Genomic DNA, 20,030 nt, shown 5'->3' with positions numbered 1-20,030 from the left:
GTGAAAAGCTACTTCTTTTATGATGTGGGATACTTTCTTCCACACAGTGATTCCTTCATGTCTCAACACATGAGTTTTGCATTTCCCAAAATGAAATGGGGAAGAACAGTGGAAAAATCATACATTGCCTTTTTTCACTAGTGTCTCGCTCCATCTTTTCAGCCCAGAATTTAAAGATAGGCTCTGGCCTTCACTAAAAGGTATATAGCAGATGGTTTCACCAAAAGGAAAGTAGTGACTTCAGATTCAGTTTGAGAATTTTATTAAAACCATAGGTTTCTGTTCTATACAAAACTGAGGAGATTTCTAAAAAAAAAAAAAAATCGTATTGACATAGAAAACAATGTGTAAGTGGCTTGTTGATAAAAATCTCTGAAAGCTATATACATGATTAGTACTACACAACTGTACTAATGTAGAGACTGTTAGCAACTTTAGCAATATATACAAACTACCTTTACACTCATAAATATCTTATATACAGCTAATAAATAACACCCAAAGCTAAATCATGTTTCCTTATGAAAAGAACCTTCACTATTTTGTATCCAAATTCTAAATGTGTTTATATTTGATCCTGTATTAAGGGCACAGCTGTCCAGATACTTTGCTTCTGAAGAACTGAACTTTTAAGAAAATTGCAACAAAATATGGAATCTATAGGGAATAAATCACTGTATTTATTTTTAGAGGTCTCAGATGCAGTGGCTCAATACAAAACCCCACCCTCAGTGACTCATCACATCTCTGCTGTAGTTTAATCAAACATGAAATCAAATGTGAGCAAATTCAGAGTTATTAATATTCCAACATATTGCACTGTTTAAGACTTTTATCCCCAAATATACTAGCAGCTACAGTTGGAAATAGGAAACAAATTGTGCACATAAACACATAGGTTTTTTTCTTTGCTTTTAAGATGGGATGATATTGGAGAAATCACCATCTCCATGCTGTCTTGCACATCCAGGAAAAGACAACACCCAGCATCAATAGCTAACATTACATGTCTCCAAATGTCTACCTTCAAGCCCTTGTACCTCCCAGCATTTTGTTTACCCTCTAGAAAGTTGAAAGAGGGTATTGCACCTTTCAGCACACTAGAAAAATTATATGTTACTTAAAAATGGGGAAGCAGACTGCCTTCAATATACCTACTTTTTTAAACTTGCAGCGTGGCTAATTTGAGTGTTTTTCAGAGCACTCCTTGTGGAGCACACAACCAGGCTGCTTTTAATTGGCTCAGCTCCTGCTTCCTGCTGAATTCCATCTCATGGCAGAAAACTAAGCAGCTCCTAGCACCGTACCACAGCCAAGAAACAAACTGAGGTGGATCACTGGCAGTCACAATTCCAGTACAGGGAAGTATGAACATCCTTGTCAGCTATCAAGTGGATTCACTTGCACTGAAAACTGCATACAGCAGCCACTCAGTTGCATGACTGACACTTGGTGTCAAAGAGCAGAGAAACTGTGACAGTTCTGGCATACATGACGCAAGCAAGCAGGGAGAGGGTGGAGAGTGGGGGAAGTATCTGTTTCCTGCATTTTCTGGTATCTCAATTCCTCTGCAGCTCCATTTTCACAGTGTTGAAGGCTAGACAGTTTCACTTGCAATAACTGAAAGTACAGATAAAATATTAAATGTCTGCATAAGACACTGGCATTGCTACCTTCTCCTACAGCTGTTATTTATTCCAGGGTAAGCGACACAGATATATAGCTAAACAGATCATACCTATTCCTAAGCAGCACTGGCATCTACCCCCAATTAAATACATTCATAACCACAAACTAAAAAAATTCATCCCCATATTAAGTCAGTCCCTGACACCTTCTAGTATTACACACAGCAAAGGTGGGGTTTTTTTTCACATAGGAAACCTATTTACTTGCTAAACACACACTTGAAAATTATGAACTCTCTCCACTGAACTGCCTGAAAATTCAGTTAGCCAAGACAAAAAAAAAATCCATCTATAGTTTCAAATGACTCCTGAAAAGAACAAAAAAACCAACTAACCAAAAAATATCCCAAAACCAAACAAAACAAAAACAACAATAAAAATAAAACCAAGTATAGGGCTTTGTTTCTTTTCAATAAATATTAAAAAATTGCTATATAGGATCTGGTGTCAAGAAACCTTGTCACAAGGCACCATGATTAAGCAAAATTACATACGTCTTTTCAGCACTCCAAACTTTGGCAAGTTGTTTTTCAGGTTTCTTTTTTTTTAAACTATTTGGATAATGTATCTTTATGGTTAGTAACTTCATATGCTGAGACTTTTTTACAAGAAGTCTCTAAAATAGCTAGGAATAGCAGGCAAAAATCCAGCAGCGGATAAATATTTCTATATATTTGGTTCTGAACATCCAGTCCACAGGGATGAACAGACTCTTCTCCTCCCCAGTGTGAAAAATCTTTGTTCTTGTCACTTAAGCAGATTCATGAGCAGAATTTTCTTTTGAGGCTTTCTTGGTACTGTGGAGAAAAAAATAACATATAAAGGTGGTGAGGAAGATTTTTTTTCCCCTCTTGTCTTATTTTTGAGAATTACAGTTTTAAAACTCTCTACTTAACAGGAAGATAAATTACGTGCTTGGGCATCTCCTGGCTTCTGCTTGATTTTATGTCAGATATACACACAGAGGTCTCAAGGCCAGTCCAGGTCATTGCCCCAGAATAACAGCCAGCACATGTGCATTTTTATACAGAGCTAGATCTCAGTCCAGAAGTGTCTCCATCAGACCATTCACACACAGAAACTGAACTAAAATAAATATAACTACTCTATCTCAAACTTTACTGGGTAAAGTCCAAAGACTGTCCCCACATCTAATCTGGGTCAGGAAAATTATCGATAAATAAATTAAAGTGCAACAAAGGGCTATTAAACAAAGGCAGAATCTCTGATCCATAGAGATGAAAATCTCAGGAATTCACCCACCTGATGGTTGCCATCAGAAAGCAGTGTGCTGAGAAGAGCACCTTCACATGCCTGCTCCAATCCTGTACCAGCCTCCAACTCTGCTGCTGGCCAGTAAGGAGGGAGAGCTCTGAGCTGACCCAGTATGGAGGTTTGAATGTTCTACAGCTAAGGGTAAGCGTAAGGAATCTTGAGACAGACATGCTTTCCTCTTTGTGCTAGTGCCCTGTCTCTCTAACAGTCCATCATACTTGGCCTCCGAGTGACTGGGAGAGGCAGTGACTAGCACGCATTCCTCAGATATCCTAACAATCACTTAAGGATGGTTAGCAGAGAAGCAAGCTAACAGCTCTTAAGCTGCTAAAGTGGCCACAAGCAAACCTCTGATTAGTCTGAGCTGTAATGCTTCTGAAGCCTTGAGAAAACTAGTGCACAAGTCAATTAAAGGGAAATTATCTAAAACCAATAGTGATTACTCATACCCTCCTCTCTTCCTGTTGACGGGCTGCTCTGAGCATTTCACAAATATTGCTGCCTCTTCTCCCTTACTGAGACGTGAGGTGCCATCTCGAGAACAGAACACCACTCTGTGGAATAAATATTGGAAAAATCATATGACTAAGCCAAACATCCCTTTTTAATCTTTGAAAGAAGATCGGTCCTTGGAAACAATGTTTAGATTTTGTCTTGTGGGGCACTGCTACTTCACAGGCCTGTGAGAAAGTTATTTTTAAAAGAGAATTCTGTAACAAAAGAAACTGGTAAATGAATTATACATGCACATCAAAGCATAGCCATAACTTTAACTTATCCTTTGCAAAAAATTATTGTGGCTGAGACAGCAGAAGTTCTATCCGAAAATCTCTTGGATCTTTATTTACACCAGTCTTTATGTGAGTTTTTTTGTCAGGTGAATGAACTTGGAAGAAAGCCATACTCCCCCAAATGTTTGCAAATGAGCTAGGTTGCAATTTGCAGAAAACGAGCACTTGCTTTTCTATTTATCAGTACTTTCCCCACGCCTATATTTGTTCAGCTCTGATAACTGTTCTTTGATCAAGTGACTGACCTGTTTATTCAAAGAAGGAACTTATTATTATTTACTGTACATAGAACACACATACTCTGTTCTGGGCCCATGTTCTGCAAACAGATCTCATGTTTAGTGAATATGAGTATTTCAAAAGATTCATGTCAAAGCACTTCTGTTCAGACTTTGATGTTTCAACATTCATGCATTAGCAATGTCTTGCAATAGTCACGTGTTTCAGTTTTCATCCACCATTCAGGTATTCAACCCCCAAGAAAATCCAACTTAACTAAGCAATAATTTCTTGTGCAAACATACTTTTGGCAGGATTTCTAAAAATCTCCATCTAAGCATGTTCTTTGTGACAAAACCTATGCAAATACCCAGCATGAAAAAGGAGGACAGAAATTGCAAACACAGTCACTGTTGCTGGTTCGTGGAGATACTCTCCTGCATATTATAGAGGGATACAAATTAAATATGCAGGAGTAAGACTACAAACTGCAGATACCAGTGGAAGTAAACTACTGAACCTGGCTGATCTAAATGGTAGTTTGATACCACTGGAGCCCTGATTATCATTATACTGCACTTATTTGTAGCTGCTTAACATGACTGTCCCAGCCTGTGAGATACCAGAAATCAGGAAGTACTGTCAAGAACTAATATAGCTTATAACAATCAAAACAAGTTACTTTTTCTGAGTTTCTCCTGACTTCACTCTGATTCTCTGGATGTCAAACGTAAAAGGAGTCCACCAGTCTGACCAGCTGAAGAAGGTGTCCTTTTCCCACTGCAGCTTCAGCATAAGCAGATCTCCAATATCTACTTCTGTGTAAATCAGGAAGGAGAAGGTCTTGTTTGAGGAGACTTCAGGCCTGTGAAGGAGAATAAGAGGGAGGAGAATAAGGAAACAAATTTTTTAAAAAAAATAAATAAAATACCACCTGAAACTCTTGGAGAGACAAAGAAGATTTAGGAGCAATAGAACCTGTAATCTTTGTATTCCAGAGAAGGAAGCAATTCTGCCTAGTTCTGATGGATGAAGGAAAAAAATAACATCTGATGGATGAAGGAAAAAACTTCTGATGGAAGCAAGGAAAAAAAAAACACCTCTACCTTTTGTAGAGGCAAATGGAACATCCTTCTGTAACAAGGCTGGTAAAACTCTGGGACAATGTACCAGGCAAGGGTTATCCTCTCCTGTGCTGGTGACTCTCAGAAAAGCCAGACAACCACCACCCATGAACAGTTTACATTCCTCAGAGCAGAAAACTAGTGTTTTCGAGCTCCATTCCCTGCCTGCCTGTGTATAGGTATGCACACACAAACTTCTGCTTATTTGCAGAGCAGTGAAAGCAAATCCCAGTTCTCCCTCAGCTTCTGCACTGAGATCTTCAGATGCATAAGTCTACCTTAAATATTTAACATGATATAAAATACTGAGAAGAAAATAAGAAAACACAGGAAAAACTCTTATTAGGCTGAGTCACGGGTCAGACTCCATGTTTCCATATTTCAGATGTCTTATCAAAAAGAGCTCCTGTAGGGTTTGGTTCATTAGCTTCAGAAGTGAATACAACTCTTTGATCAAGGACAAGAGCAGACTCTGGGACCCTGTAAGATCACTGTAGCTGGAGTTAGAACAACTTTTTCAGTTGAGACTTTAACAAATTTAGGTAAACTCAGCAGTACTTTGCAGTTGTTTCTGTAGCTACTCACAGTGTGAAAGCAATGTTCTCACTTTCATCTAGCTTGCCATAGAGAGAGATCAGGAATGGTTGGTTTGTCTTGGTCATGTTAGTCTTTCCGAAGAAATGGATCTTGACTTGGTAATGAAAGACTGAAAGAATACAAAAGAAAATGCCATTAGGAAAATTCAACCTCCAAAGACACAGCTGGTGACAAAAACACCCTGGTCTCACCTTTCAAAATCCTAGGCTGGAATATGCCAGCTTCACTGAAATGAGTTTATTTCCTTGCAGGTGTCCAGGGAATTATTTTTTTGAGAATGTAAATATTACCAAGCAAGGCAATTAAAAACAATTAATTAAAGGCAATTAATCACCATTAAAGAACACCTTTGCAGTTCTTGCAGCTGAATTCTGCACTCAGGCTGCCACTATAATAACCTCAGAATATGCAGTATCACCTTCAAACTTGCTACTGAACATGTAAGGCCTGCTATACGTGACTTGAAACAAGTGAGCTGTGCCCTTCTCTTACAGGAGGCTTGGTAAAAAGAAAAAGAAAAAATCAGCCCACTGACACTGCAGATTAGGCACCAACTGCCAGCAGAATACCAGTCTTGCAGCTGCTCTAACAGTGAAGGAATGTGCTGTTTGATTGCTGGTCCACCACACAATGCACACTATAAGCATACCATGGGGTACAGGCAAAGCTAAGGAGGAAAATAAAGTAGTAAAATCCAATGCTATTTTCCTAGCTGAAAGCCTCCCAGTTCTGTCTGGCATTGTCCTTCTCAGACCACCCACAGCAGCAAATGGAATCAAGAAGTGCTGTGATATTTTAATGAAGGCTAGTGGTCCTCTAGCAAGTGCACTACCAAAGGCACAAATCTGATGCTTGCGTATCTTCAAATAAGGTGCTCACCAGACTGAGTTCTTCTGATTATTTCCTCAGCAGAAGTAATTAATCATTTGGATGAAAAACACTGCAAAAGTTCCAAGTGATTGGGCAACAGAGGAAGCCTAACTTTTGGTAATTAGAAACTTGTTACAAAATACCTTTCTTTTTGTACTCTACCCCACACCCTGAGTAAGACACTTTTCTCTGAGACTTGAAATGAGTGGCAAACTACAGGCCAGCTTCATCCCTGCTCACCGCAGGCACCAAAGCAGCAATATTCCCATCTGCAGCACATGCCTACCATGACACACAGCTGAGCACAAGTACCAGTCTTGCTCACCAGCAAGCAAGGAGTGCCTACCTTTATAGGGCATCTGAGCACGGGTTTTCAGGTACATTTTGGTGTTTCTCTTTGTTCTCACTCTGTTGACCTTGTAACCCAAATTGTTGCAGCGGTTCTTGCGGCAGCTCAGGCAGAGGCCCTTCTCAAAGGCCTCCTTTGTGTTACAGCGATAGGCCATGCTGGGCTTTTCTTCATTGAGGAGAGAGTCAATGAAGAGGTGGATGGATCGTTCATGGGAGCATTTCACCAGCTGATCCACATCTTGAAAAAAGGAAAATGCATAATATGTACACATGTACATATATACATCCACTCAAATATATATGTAATTATATATACATGTACATATAATGATATAAACCCCTAAGCAATGCTGTCAACAGGCATGATCAACTATGGCAGAGCTGGGCTTCACATGATGACTTTTAAAAGCACTTCAAATAATATATTCCTGTGCCTGTCATAGATCTTTCCTTGCAAGACACCTTGCAGGGCTATTCAGGTTTCCCTCGGAATGTTTGTTTCAGAGCAATCTCACCTCCGAAGCCTTTCTCAGCAATCAGACGCAGTGCTTCTCCCAGATTGCAACCTGGCTGGAAACCTCCACCATTGGGATAAATATCAATGTGTCCAACAGGCTTCTGGATCCCAATGCTGCGGTCTGGAGAGCCTCTGGTGTAGGTGTGTAGGACATCCACAAACTCAGCATCATCCGGGGAGAGGCGGGTCAGTTCATCCGCATACTCAAAGGTAGGACCAGCAGGATCCAGCCCTTTATGGGGTAAACCACAAAAAAAACCTGATATTATTATCTGCAAAAGATATGTTGACAACAAATGCCAACCTCAGCTGCCACATTGGGCTGGAATATTGAGTATTCATGTAGACATTACAGATGGATCATTTAAATAACATCAATGGATACAGGAGAATCAAATGTACTAGCTTGAAATGCTGTCACCATTTAAAAAAATAAAAGTGTATGCAAACACATGGAAGGAAACCCAGCTAACTTCCTCAGAGCTATAGCATTTCCAGTGGATGAAAGAAACAAGCTCCTAAGTATTTTCTCAATGTTTTCCTCTCTTGTCAAGAGCTTGTATCTGAAATGTCTGAAGTATGGAAAAGTCTTGCTGACAACCCCATGCCAGGGGAGTAAGTGAGAAACATAAATGAGGGCTTCACTGTCTAAACACCTAAGGGGAGGGGGATCACTAAGGTAAACTGCCAAGCTGCAGCAACACTAACATCAAAAAGAAAAGAGAAACATTTTGCCAGGGAACAAGAACTATCACCTGTGCAGACAACTACCTGAGAGATGGCTGAAAGGACACATCTTTTCTGCAGCCCTCAGCTGGGGACAGGCACCTGTGGTGTTCACCCACAGTTAGCTCCACTTGGTCTGAGCTGCCTTCCCCTCAGCTGTAAGGGCTTCAGGAGCCACATTATGTTGCTCCCTATGCTTTTCCCAGGAAAGGTTCACCTCAGCACCAGGAGCAATAACAGAGGGATACAGAGGAATAACAGAGGGCTACTGACAGGTCAGTGATTTGGCAGCCTCAGTGAAAGCAGCAAAGATGCAACTTAGAGAAAGGGCAGAGAGACTAGAGCTTTGGCCTCCTGACTTTAATCTGCCACCCCTCAGGACTCAACCTTTCCACATATGACTACTGCCTAGTCCACCTCTCAGCATGCCTGTGGATTTTGGATCACAACCAGGCTCAGGTGAAAGAGTAAAGGGTACCCTTCTGAATGATACTCCCAATCTCTCAGCAACAAAGACATCACAGATGAGCAATTTTCTTGGCTTCATTTGCTGATGCTGTCGATTCCTTTGTCACTGAGATAAAGTGCTAGGGGCTCAGCCCTCCAGGTGCTGGGTTGTAAACCAGCCCCAGAGTGGCCAGGCACTCTGCCTTGTCTAGCAGATTTCTTTAGGCTCCAAAAATCACGTTAAACAGACATCTAAGCAGACAGAGAAACAGGGCAAGTATACGTCTTCCCCAAATTTTCACAGCATTATTTCCAGCCTAGAATATTTCTTGAGCCTGTTATGATTAACTTTGTAATAATCCACACTGGATCTCTTCCAGTTATCTGTCCAGTCTCCCTTTGAGCCCATATAAACTTCTTGCATCTGCATCATCCCATGGCAAAGAGTTCTGCAAATACTAAACCTGCTGCAGCAGAATTTACTTCCTGTTCTGTTTCAATGGCTCCCATTAGCTGTAAGCAATGACTGCCTACATAAAGACAACCCACTGAATTTCTCATGCTGTAAGAGATACTGTGACCTTCTCAATGGCATGGTTTGATCAGTCCCCACCACAACCCCCCGAACTACTCTTTTATCAGGGCCTATTCACTCATTTCTTGTAGAGAAGCAATTAAAGGCACTCACCACCTCTTGTTATTTTCTGAATATTTTTCCAGTTCTACCCCAGACACATCAGCCCTGCTGTTTCATTAAATCATGAATACATAACCAAAGTACTGCTGGCAAGCAACAATGATTCTGGTGATTTTTCAGTGGAACACAGTATTTCAGTGTGGAAGAGATGCAACTCTTCACTCTGCAGTCACAGGTTTACTTACCAGTAATTCTGTTCACCTTCTTTTTGGTCAGGTTCCCAGCAATCCCAGCAGCATGGGCACCTAGGCTGTACCCCAGCAAGTGGAGATTGTTGAGAGGATAATTGAATTTCTCCTGCAGAAGAGAACATTTTAAAGTTCAAAACCAAACACAAAAACATCAGAATACACAAAATAAAATGTTTTGTTAATACTGGGATTTTTGTTTGAGACACAAATAATAGAAGAAACACTATAAAGCTATCATAATTTTGTGCCATTGTAGATTTCTTGATCTAACTAATTTATGGCCAAAATCTAAGCTTAGAGGAATGCAAAATAAAGTACAGAACACAAGGCTGTTTATTTTATAAAAATTTTCAGCCACTCTCTCCCCACCAGTTTCTGGATTTCCTAAGGCAGGGCACATTTCTGATTGCCAAGGGCTGGCTGCAGAATAATATATAGGAATCTGTCTTTCATAGCTATCTCTCACAGAGCCCTCAGAAATACTCTGGCCCCACAGGACCCCACAGACCACAAGGTAAAGTACAAAAGACCACAAGAATGCAGTACAAAAGGCCTCTGAGTAGGAAATAGTCAGTAAACCAATGCTGGAATTTTACCAGTCCAGCAAACCTTTCTGCAAGAGTTTAACTCCATCTTCCCAACAGGAGATTATTAACACAGCTGCATAATTGCTGTTTTGTCTTCTATGACATTATGTCATAGAAGACAAAATGGATGTGAGACAAGTCTCCATGTCTTACCTCCAACCAGTCAATAAATGTAGCAACATCCTTTCCCACCAGCCTGGTGTATGCAGCAGACACCGGATAGTGCTGCTGAGCTCGAACCAGCCAGTCCACCACAATGACGTTTGAGTCAGGCTCCCTCTTGTACAGAGCATCCACCAACTTCGGGACCCAACTTTCATACATCCCTGTCACCTGTTGGTTTTGGTGATTTTAATTAAAATAGGAGATGTATTAATAATATATCTGTGAGACAATTCTGCACAGTTCATTGGAACTGTGGTTAAAAGGGAGATTCCTCCCATTTCATCTTACCGTCCACCCATGGATCACCACAAAGGTTTTACTGGTATGATTGAAGTTGCACTGTGCCAGGCTGTTCACCTGCCCAGGAACAAGGTAGCAGACATCCTCATCAGGCACTGCAGGCGTCCGTAAAGAAAACTTGCTCTCGATTCCCTCAAAATCGTTTTCACCTTCTGCTGTAAGAGTGGAAAAAACATAGCAGTGTTTTAAGAGTACTAGGACAAAGTCAGAAGGCACAGGTGCAATGTTGGAGAGATATCTGGAACTGTCAAGAAGTGGGATGCATGGTTTTAATTTCCTACAGCCATGTAAAGAGGAAATCAAAGGGTGAAAATTGCTCCCCGTCCAAGGTGCTGCTAAAACAGTAAGAATCTGCTGAGCTGTCAGAGAGGTATGTATCCATTTTAAGAGTCAGTATTTTCCCCATTACATTAAGCAGGAAATCTCTTAAGTATCACAAAAGTACAGAAAACTGCACAGGACACCCACAGATCATCCAGTCATCCAGGAAAGCAGACAGCTACTACCATACCATTACATATTTTGGTAGTGTATCTTCCCCATCACCTCACCAATAATCACTGCCTAACAAGGCCTTTTATAACACCATGTAGTTGCAGTGCCTTAAAAGCTGTGAAGTCACCACTGTTTTACAAAGTGCCAGTTTTTTTTTGACCAACAAACAGCAGGTGAGATGAGACACCCATCAGAGAAACTGAACTAGCAAACCAGCAGTCTATCTTAAGAGTACATTTTCAGATCATCTTATAAACTACAGAAAAATAAGCTTCAGAAAAATATCTTCCTCTGCCTGAAACAGAGGGAAAGCGGGTGGGGAAAGAAGTGCAAGTCATGCTGTGCTGGTAACAAAAGTATGTCGCGGCCTGCAAAGATCGCTCCCTCCAAATTCCAGCTACAAAATTTAAGTACTCCTTTTACTGCCAAGACAGAGAAGTGACTTTAGGCTTTATACTCACTATTTCCTTTGGAAAGAGACTTAAATGTCTCCTCTTTTTATGTCTGATTCAACTCCTAAATGCCTCTATGTACAGCACACCCTGTAATTAACTTTTCAAAACCCAGGCCCCAGTTTGGCAACTTGAGTTAGGCAAATACTGACTGCCTGTTTTTCAAGTGCAGCTGAACTTAGGCCATCTCTGTTCTGCTCAGCATTGTCTTTCCTGGCATCAAGACCACCAACTCTTCACAAACTCCTAAACACACATCAATGAATGGCTCTGAGCCACCACAGGGAATACAAATGGACAGGGTAAGGACCTTATGCTAGGCATGCAAAACAGATATCCACTGTCCCATTGGAGAAGGGGTTTTCTATGATAATTAAGCCATTTGCATTTCCTGCATAATGTTGTGTTGCATTGCTCAGGTGATAAATAACTAACCATTGATTTTTTTCCAAAACAGTTTTTCTGGTCTTCTCATTCAAGCTACTACACACAGAAGGGCACTGACTTACACTTGACCTCACTTCAGAGAGCTCTATAAAGTTTGGGAAGTTCTTGCTGTACTTGGAGGGTCACAAGAAATCAGGGTGTAACCTCTTGCATTAGGTCTAAAACAAGCACAGAGCCTTGCAACAAATGCTTATGTAGCAGTCTCAGAGAAACTTGTCAGCCATAATCAATGGCTTAACATTGCCCAAGTTCAGCAGGATTTCTCACCTGTCAAAGTACATGCAGGAAAGCAAGAACCATTCAGTGAACAGAGGCAGTACTCAGCTTTAGGTTTTGACCTTGCCTGTGCTAGGCTGGCTAGCTAATCCAGGATAATTACACTGAGGGCCCCCTTCCTGCCTCCTTCCTCCTAAAGAAATGTGTTTCTCATAGACTTTACCCTTCCTTCTACCAGTAGAAGTGTTCACATAGTGGTAGATATAACATTTTAACCACTAATGAAAGCTTAATTTACCAAACTAACGAAATGTTTGTACCTTTTCTGTATTTTCTATATTAACACTGCATGTTAAAAATGTGGTTTTGGCACCAACTGACAATATAAAACACTTCTTTGGAACAAATCTTTAGACCTATATTATTTACTTTTTAGCCAGGAAAAGTACCAAAGGCTAGTTGGTTAAACATCAGCTATAAGTTTTCACTCGGCTGTGAATCAATAAAACCTTGAAAGGAACAAGAACAGCTTTCAACTGTAATGCATACAATGCTAGGACTTTCAATTATGTATATTCCCTCCTAGTACAGGAAGGCGAACAAGAATAGTCCACCTGCTCACTAGTTAATAGTGCTTCCTTTCATACCTAGATATCATTTCCCTTTTGGATTAAACTTATCTGATAATCATCCAAAATCTAAATTACACTGACATCCTGTTTGTAGTGTGTTTTCAATTACAAGCTAGAATTTGCATGTAAGTTCATAGCACAGCTCTTTTGAAAATAAGCTCATAGGAAATTTACAATTCAAAGTGTACTGTACTTAAGAGTACACTTGGAAAAGTGCACCAAGGATTGCAGTACAGTGGCACCTGCCACTGGAGACGTGCTAAGTGCTTCACACATATTTGCATGTTTTAGTCTAAAAATCTTTGATGAGAATTTGAGAACATAAAATCACTGAGATACAGTCACCACAAGGAAAGCAGCAGCTGCAAAGCAACAGCCCATGAGTTAGGGAAATGGCAGGCAGACACTTTTGTCATTTAACTATGTTGTATAAGGAATTAGAAAGTCAGAAGAAATTACTGTTATCATCTTATGCCCACAAAAAGTGTCATGTTATCTTATGTCCACATATGGTCACTTCCCAGCAGGCAAGATATTCTTTGGATGAGGGAAGTGTGTGTGTGTAGTGGCGTTTATTACAGATGTCTTCATGGTGTGCTCATCAAGAAGCTTTCCTTGGAATTTTCCTGAGTTTGGCTTTGCAAATTCTACACAGTGCAGAGCAGAAGATAACCTGTCTACACCTAATGTTGTGCTGCACACATGCTGCAGTACCACCTCACATCCCAGCTTCTGCAGAACACAGGTACATATAGTCTGTACACACTCACCACACAGACCTACATGTACCATGCTTTAAACCTGAAGCAGAGAAGTTACATAGCGTATCACTTCAGAAAGCTAGCATTTCCTACTTCTGCTTTCATACCTCATTGTATCTCTACTAAAAAAATTATTCAGATCCAAACTTTGTCATTCATAGACTTTTGCCACAGACCTTTTCCTCGGAGACTTAAAGGAAGAAGTTTCCTTGAATCATGTCCTGAGCCAGTGAACCGTTGGGCCTCATTCCTATAGTCTTACACAAAGACATGCAGAGATAGCCAATATACACACTCACCACCGTTTGGTTAATAACATGTTTTAACTCAAGATAATTAAATCACAGAAAGCCCAAAAATAGATAATTTTCAGCATGTTTATGAAAGGTGGACAGAAATTTATCTGAATTAACATCACATTTTTCAGAATGTAGATACAGAAATTAGATATTAAGAAATATACATACATACAGGTTGAGATACCAAAGTAACTTTTCATGACAAGAATGCAAGTCCCATTTCTAAACAAGCCCTTTGAATAAAAAAGACTGGAAGTAAAATGCAGACAAAAAAGAAATCCATATTTTTGCTTAAAAACTACACTTTCCCATAGTTCAGCAAAGGTACAAAAGCAGGTGTTGTGTATTGCCAAAGCTTCCAGGCACACATTTACGAATACAAGGATCTGTTGCAAAACAAAGTTTTCTGTCTACTGCTATGTGCTCAGAGTTAACATGACCTACAAAGGGATTATTTAGGGAACTGAAGCAGAATTAATGGAGGAGAATTAAGAATTAAATGACCAATTCCAGATGGAAGCTGGCTTTTCAGGCTGCATTGCCAAAACTTCACCACTTTGTCATGCTATGCAAAGCATTTTCTGATGCTTTTCTTACACCCCTACTTCCACAATATGAGTTTCCATATTAAAAAAAAATAAAAAGCTGTCCTGTGAAGCAAGGTATCAAGAACCTCATAGAATTCAAAGAAATCGGGAAGGGGAGGGGGGGAGGGGGGGTTGGAAGCTTAGTAACTGGGAAGTCAGTAGTTTTGTTTTTCCTGTCCAAAGTTTGTGACACTTTGGACTTGCAACTTGTGAAATTCCATTCTGTTAGGGACTCCTATCAATTATCAATTTTGAAAGCATGCCACTGACTTTAGGCATTGTGACACACTAGTCAAGAAATTCAGATTCAAGTTTCTTTCACAGGAAGCCCAGGGCAACTTGGCAAATTATTTTGATTGTGAAACTGTTTACCACTGGTCAGCTGGGTGGAGAATGTGAGTCTTGAGGAAGTAACATCTGGAATATTAATCAGAAGTTAAACTGCCCACATCATACATGTTGCCAAAATATGATAACAATGTCAGAATGAGCGCACCTAAGCTATGGTTTTAAAAAGGGAATCTTTGATAAACAACAATTTCCTGGCATTATGCACTCAGAAATGGAAATACTATTAGCTAGGTGAAAAGATCCTTAGAAATTATACTGCTAGACTGTGTCTACGATAGCCCACAGAGACATGCATGCACACACATGCACAGCAGCAAACATCTGCACATAACATTGAACATTTACCAGCTGTAGTTAACTGGGCTAAATTTTCTCTCAGCTGACAATCAGCATTAGGATCAGCCATCAATCAGTCATAATGAATTCCTAAGAGTACTGAAGCAAACTCACAGTCAGCTGTAGTACAGGGCTTATACTACAGAAATGGTTATCATCTAATTTGATCTACACTATAAACTGAAAGCAGACTACTGTGTGTTGCAATCCCAGGAAAACTACCTCACGAATCAGGTTATTGTTTAACCTTGCTGCAAAAATATTACAACTTTGAGTTTATTTATGTATTCCTTAATGGCAGAGGCCTGAAAGTACGTTCTGCTTCACTTCCCAGGTGGAGCCAGTGGAAAGAACAACACCTCTGGGACACGAGTTCAGAAGATAAGCAAGAATCTCCCAGCTCAAGTTCTGCAGCTGGCAAACTGCTCTTCTCGCACTGTACACAGGGGTGGCCCACCCCTCTCCAGGGTACTCCCTGTTGAATTTTTACTCTGCTGCAGCTGGGACACTCAAAACTCAATCCAGCAGTTATCTAGCCATCCATCAGTCCCTCCAGGATATCTGGAATTAGCCCAAGACAATTAAAATGCAACCACTGTCAGATTTTGCAGTAATATAGAGGCAAGGATGCATGAGACAGTCCTATCATGTAAGTACTTCTGCACAGATGAGGCCCCAGCAAACTTTTAGGAGTGCTAGTGATCAGCACAACTTGATGCCTGAGAGTCTCACCTCTGCACTTTCTCAGAAATGTATTGTTTCTCAAAATGCCACAGCTGCCCTGGTATGTCTATCCTAAAAAGCCAGCAGCTCACATCACACAGCAGTGTAAATATGCCGACTTTCGATTTACACTGGTAAAAAGAAGTTTCCTTGTATTCCTAGCAATGCTTTTATCTTTTTGTGGAATACCAACAGTTTCTTCACCTAGAAAGTCTTTTTCTATGTTGTTTTTTAAATACTCTGGATTCCTGGAGGGCTGGACCCTGTGTTTTCCGTGGTTTCAAAAAACTTTTTACTGTGGTGTGCATGGGAAAGTGTGGAATTAAAGGCTTGAATTGCTTTAGGATGAACACACAAGCTGCTTTCATATAACCTGTTCCTAAGAAGAAATAATGAAATTATTATTAAGCCTAAGTTCCTGCAGGGATGAAAGCTTTCTCTGGGAAGACAGTTACTTCACAGTATAGAACTTGGATACTGTGATGAAAACTGTTTTTGATTATCTCTGATAGTACAAGATTGGATTCAAAGCTAGAACACATTCCTTTTGCTGTACCCTAGCACCCCATCCTCTTACTTTTGAATACTTCCCTTCAGCTTCCTTGTACACAAAGAAGTAACAAAGGCATCCACAGCAGAAAAAAAGGCAGCTTATATATTCCAGTTTAGAATCACAAAGCAGCTCTAGGAGTTACAGCCACCCTTTCTTCTAAGGCCAGAAACTTTTAAAGATAGATACTTTCAAAGATAGATACGGATACTGTGTGTGGGAGATCAGTGTAAGAAAGTAAGCCTGTGACAGGGCAATGCTAACAATATTTTAAGAGCGTTTTTTAGTTTTTAAGCTTGCAGAGCAATGGTCTCCTAAAACCAGTCTCTGTTCATAACAGCTTCAATTACATTGTGATTAACTGAGAAAGCATTAGTGAAAATTTAGCACCATTTGCACATCTTCCACCTCTTCTAGCTTGGACAGGATGTCTATGTACAAGTGCAGGTACAACAGGAAGAGCACAAACACAGCCCTAAGTGAACCTAGAGAAAGTAAATCACTCTGTTCACTTTTCCCCTAGTGGATCTGCTCATTACAGGCTTAACTACAACTCGAACATTGTACCATGATGACGATGAAACTCGGCTTTCCCTTGTCTAGGATCAAGACCTGTAGGAAGTTGGGATGCTGGGATAGGTGAGTCCCACGAGGATGAAGCCGAGGGACCTTACCGTAGTGCTACTGCTGTGCAAATCCCTTGTTGGGGCAAAGGACTCTCGGAAGCCACCTTGTCTCTGAGAAAAAAAGACATCCCAAACCTCAACAGGTCGCGCCATCAGTCCGGCAGGTTGTGCCTGTGTTTTGGCTGAGGAACAGGTTCCTGGTCTCTCCTAACAGGATAGAGGTTCCCCCCAGTGTCGCTCTCCAGCGCCTTCCGAGCCCACTCCGCGACATCCGAGTCCCGCAGCATCCCAAGCACCCCGGGATAGCTTCACAAAGGAAAGACTGCAAACTCCCCATTCCCGCCACGCCGGCAGCGCTTCCCCCCAAGCCCCCCTTTCCCAAGAGTAACAGGCAGCTCCCGTGCACCCCATGTCGCTCCGGGCGCCGTCCTGGCCGCCCGTCCCGGGACTCACCGCCGAGAGCAGCCACCCAGCGCAGGCAGAGGCACACGGCGGCCAGGAACGCCTTCCTCCACATCTCGCCTCCTGCCGCGGCACGAAAGTTTCGGCGCGAAAAGAAAACAAAAACAAAAATTAAACTTAAAAAAAATAAAAATAAGGTTTTTTTGCTTTTAAAACTTATGGTAACTAAATAGAAGTGCGGCGCAGGAGCGCAGCGATGGACAGGGCAGCCCAGGGAGCGCCCAGCACCGCCGGCACCGCTCCCACCCGCCCTTAAGTCGCGGGCAATATGCAAAATATGTAAATATGCAAATTTGCAAACGAGCCCCCCGCGCCCATTGGGCGAGCGCCACGGGGCGGGGCCGGGGCTTGGGGCGGGTTCGGGCTCGGGCTCGGTTCGGGCTGGGGCTCGGCGCGACCCGGGCTCGGCACGGCGTGCATAGAGCCCTTGGCTCCGAGCCCTCCTTGGGCCCGGCTCCCACAGCCATCCCACAGCCCTGTCCGCGCAGCCAGGATGCGGCCCCGGCTTTTCACCCCCTTGGTCCTTCCTGCCTGTGCCGACCTAGCTCTGCTATGCCTCTGTTGGGGTCATCCTTCCCATTCATGCTTTTGCACCATTAACCAGCAGCATTTTCTGTACAGTGATTGCAAGGGGACTTCTGCTGTTGCCTTGAAAAATCTTTGCCGAGACCTTGTTTTGCCAGCACTTGAGAGAATACAAGTTTGGAGAAAAATTAATTCACTCGAGATTGCACCTGTGCTCCTGCCTGAGAAATAAAAAATTGATTCCTTGAGCTCTTCAACTCTGTCTGCCCTCCTCTCAGAAATGTGGTTTGCACTGAGATTTGCGTTGGCAGCCACTGGGTGAAAGATCAGTTATGTAAGAACATTAATTTAATAACAATTCCAGTTTTCATTTCATTGTGCAGTTTGTTGCCAAAGGCCCAGCTTCATAAAGAGGCTTATGACATGTGGAATGAGGACTCCCTGGGTTTTGCAATGTGAAGTAAATGGGTTTCACTTTAAGGGTAACAGATCTTTCTCATACCAGACACCTTAGGAGACTAAAACATATCTGGTTTGTATTAGTAGATTGTTCAATAAGAGATGGTTTAAGTGTAGCAGTAGTACTGGGTCGCCTTTCCAACTTTAGGTTCCACTAAAAGACCAGTAAGATCTGTAAGTGAGAATACATTTTCCCCCAAGACACAACTAGAGTTTCCTCCATCAGCAATTGTTATTTATATCCAGAAGGCATCAGAAGAATTTAGTTAGGGTACAAACTGTTCATGCTGAGACTTTTCCATTGAGACAACTGAGTGGCAGGAAGAGGAGGGGGATAACACAGTGGGTGAGACAGAGAGAGAGGCTGGGAGTCCAACCAGGGGATTGGAGGTGAAGAGGCAGGAGAGACCAGTCTTCCTCCCCAGAGGGAAATGTAAGCTGGGAAAAATATGGTTTGTGCTACAGCTTGCTAATACTGAGCATATCCTCTGATATGCAGTGTTTGAGACCCTCTTGTCAAAACAATAGCAAAATTTTTTTCATGTCTTTATTTTCCTCAAGTGTGGACTACACAATGCATTTCTCTTGATCTAATTTGGTTGAAAGTGTATAGTGTAATTTCCCCCTTAGAAATCAGCCTGACTCTATCTTGGGTCAGACATCCTTCCTAGAAAATTTCATTCCCTGATGGCAGCGTAAAGCAAACTAAAAGAACAAACACTTTAAGGCAGGCTGCTGTTATGGAGACTGTCAGGTCACCCTAATCAAAGGTGATGCTACCTACCTATCTGAGCAAAACAGAATATGAAGTCTCCCAGTTTGCACAACAACATCCATGGCTACTGCAGGGGAAACAAAAAAAAACACAAACCCCCCCCCAAAACAAACAAACAAACAAACAAAACCCAAAAAGCCAAACCCACAAAAAAAAAAAAACCCGATCAAAAACAAACAACAAACAAACAAAAAAAAAAAACACACAAAAAAAGCAAAAAACTTATAGTATTACATATTACATTAATTTTTTGGGAAAAGAAGTAGTGTAGTTTTAACTGCTTATAGGATCAGATAGAAAGCAGCAGTGGCAATGCTTGGCACACCAGCCCTGGATAGATTGTTGGCGCTGTCTGTAAATCCACAGACGGTAATCAGACTTACAGTTAACTCCCAATATAGTTTGTGAAACCCATCAATAGCAAGGGCAGGCAGCAGTTTTACACAGAATGAAATCTAATTTGTTACACTGAAAAGGCTTGCTTGCATAATTTTTTCTTTGTGCCCATGCCTCACTTTAAGACACAGTTACGTATTTAAGAAAGAGTTATGCAAAGTGTCCAAATTACAAAAAAATAAAAAATTTAAAAAAAAAGAAAGAAAGAGAGAAAAGAGGGAGAAAAAGAAAATAAGGAAGATTAAAAATAAAATGTTAAAAAAAAGCCTTTCAGTTGATGGAAGATTGGGGAAGGAGATAATTCTGGCTTCTTGGATCTTGAACAAATTGCCTAAGTCTGTTGTAAACTTGGATGTAAAATAATCTGAAATAGATGGGACACAGCACATTTTC

At 41.2% G+C, this 20,030-nt stretch overlaps 1 protein-coding gene across 3 annotated transcripts; it reads right to left on the bottom strand.

The window, feature by feature from the left end:
* Nucleotides 1–245: 245 nt before the first annotated feature.
* On the bottom strand, nt 246–17,723 carry LPL (lipoprotein lipase). Of its 3 annotated transcripts, XR_004500425.1 has the most exons (11): nt 17,474–17,723; nt 10,534–10,700; nt 10,234–10,413; nt 9,488–9,599; nt 7,431–7,664; nt 6,911–7,153; nt 5,683–5,803; nt 4,656–4,838; nt 3,413–3,517; nt 2,183–2,485; nt 246–1,620 (listed from the first exon to the last, which is right to left on the bottom strand). XR_004500425.1 is itself a non-coding variant. In XM_015653644.1 (10 exons), exons 1-10 carry the CDS (start codon nt 17,535–17,537, stop codon nt 2,440–2,442), a joined length of 1,455 nt encoding a protein of 484 aa, XP_015509130.1. In that variant the 5' UTR covers nt 17,538–17,723; the 3' UTR covers nt 246–2,439. The 3 variants fall into 3 exon arrangements, 2 of the variants coding, with proteins under 2 accessions (XP_015509130.1, XP_015509131.1); XM_015653644.1 differs by having other exon boundaries at nt 246–2,485; XM_015653645.1 differs by having other exon boundaries at nt 246–2,485; nt 10,534–10,697.
* Nucleotides 17,724–20,030: the final 2,307 nt, after the last annotated feature.

This window comes from Parus major, chromosome Z (genome assembly GCF_001522545.3).
Source record: "Parus major isolate Abel chromosome Z, Parus_major1.1, whole genome shotgun sequence".
Classification (NCBI taxonomy): Eukaryota; Metazoa; Chordata; class Aves; order Passeriformes; family Paridae; genus Parus; species Parus major.
Note: the sequence above shows the minus strand (reverse complement) of the source record. Positions and strands in the feature narration are given on the sequence as shown.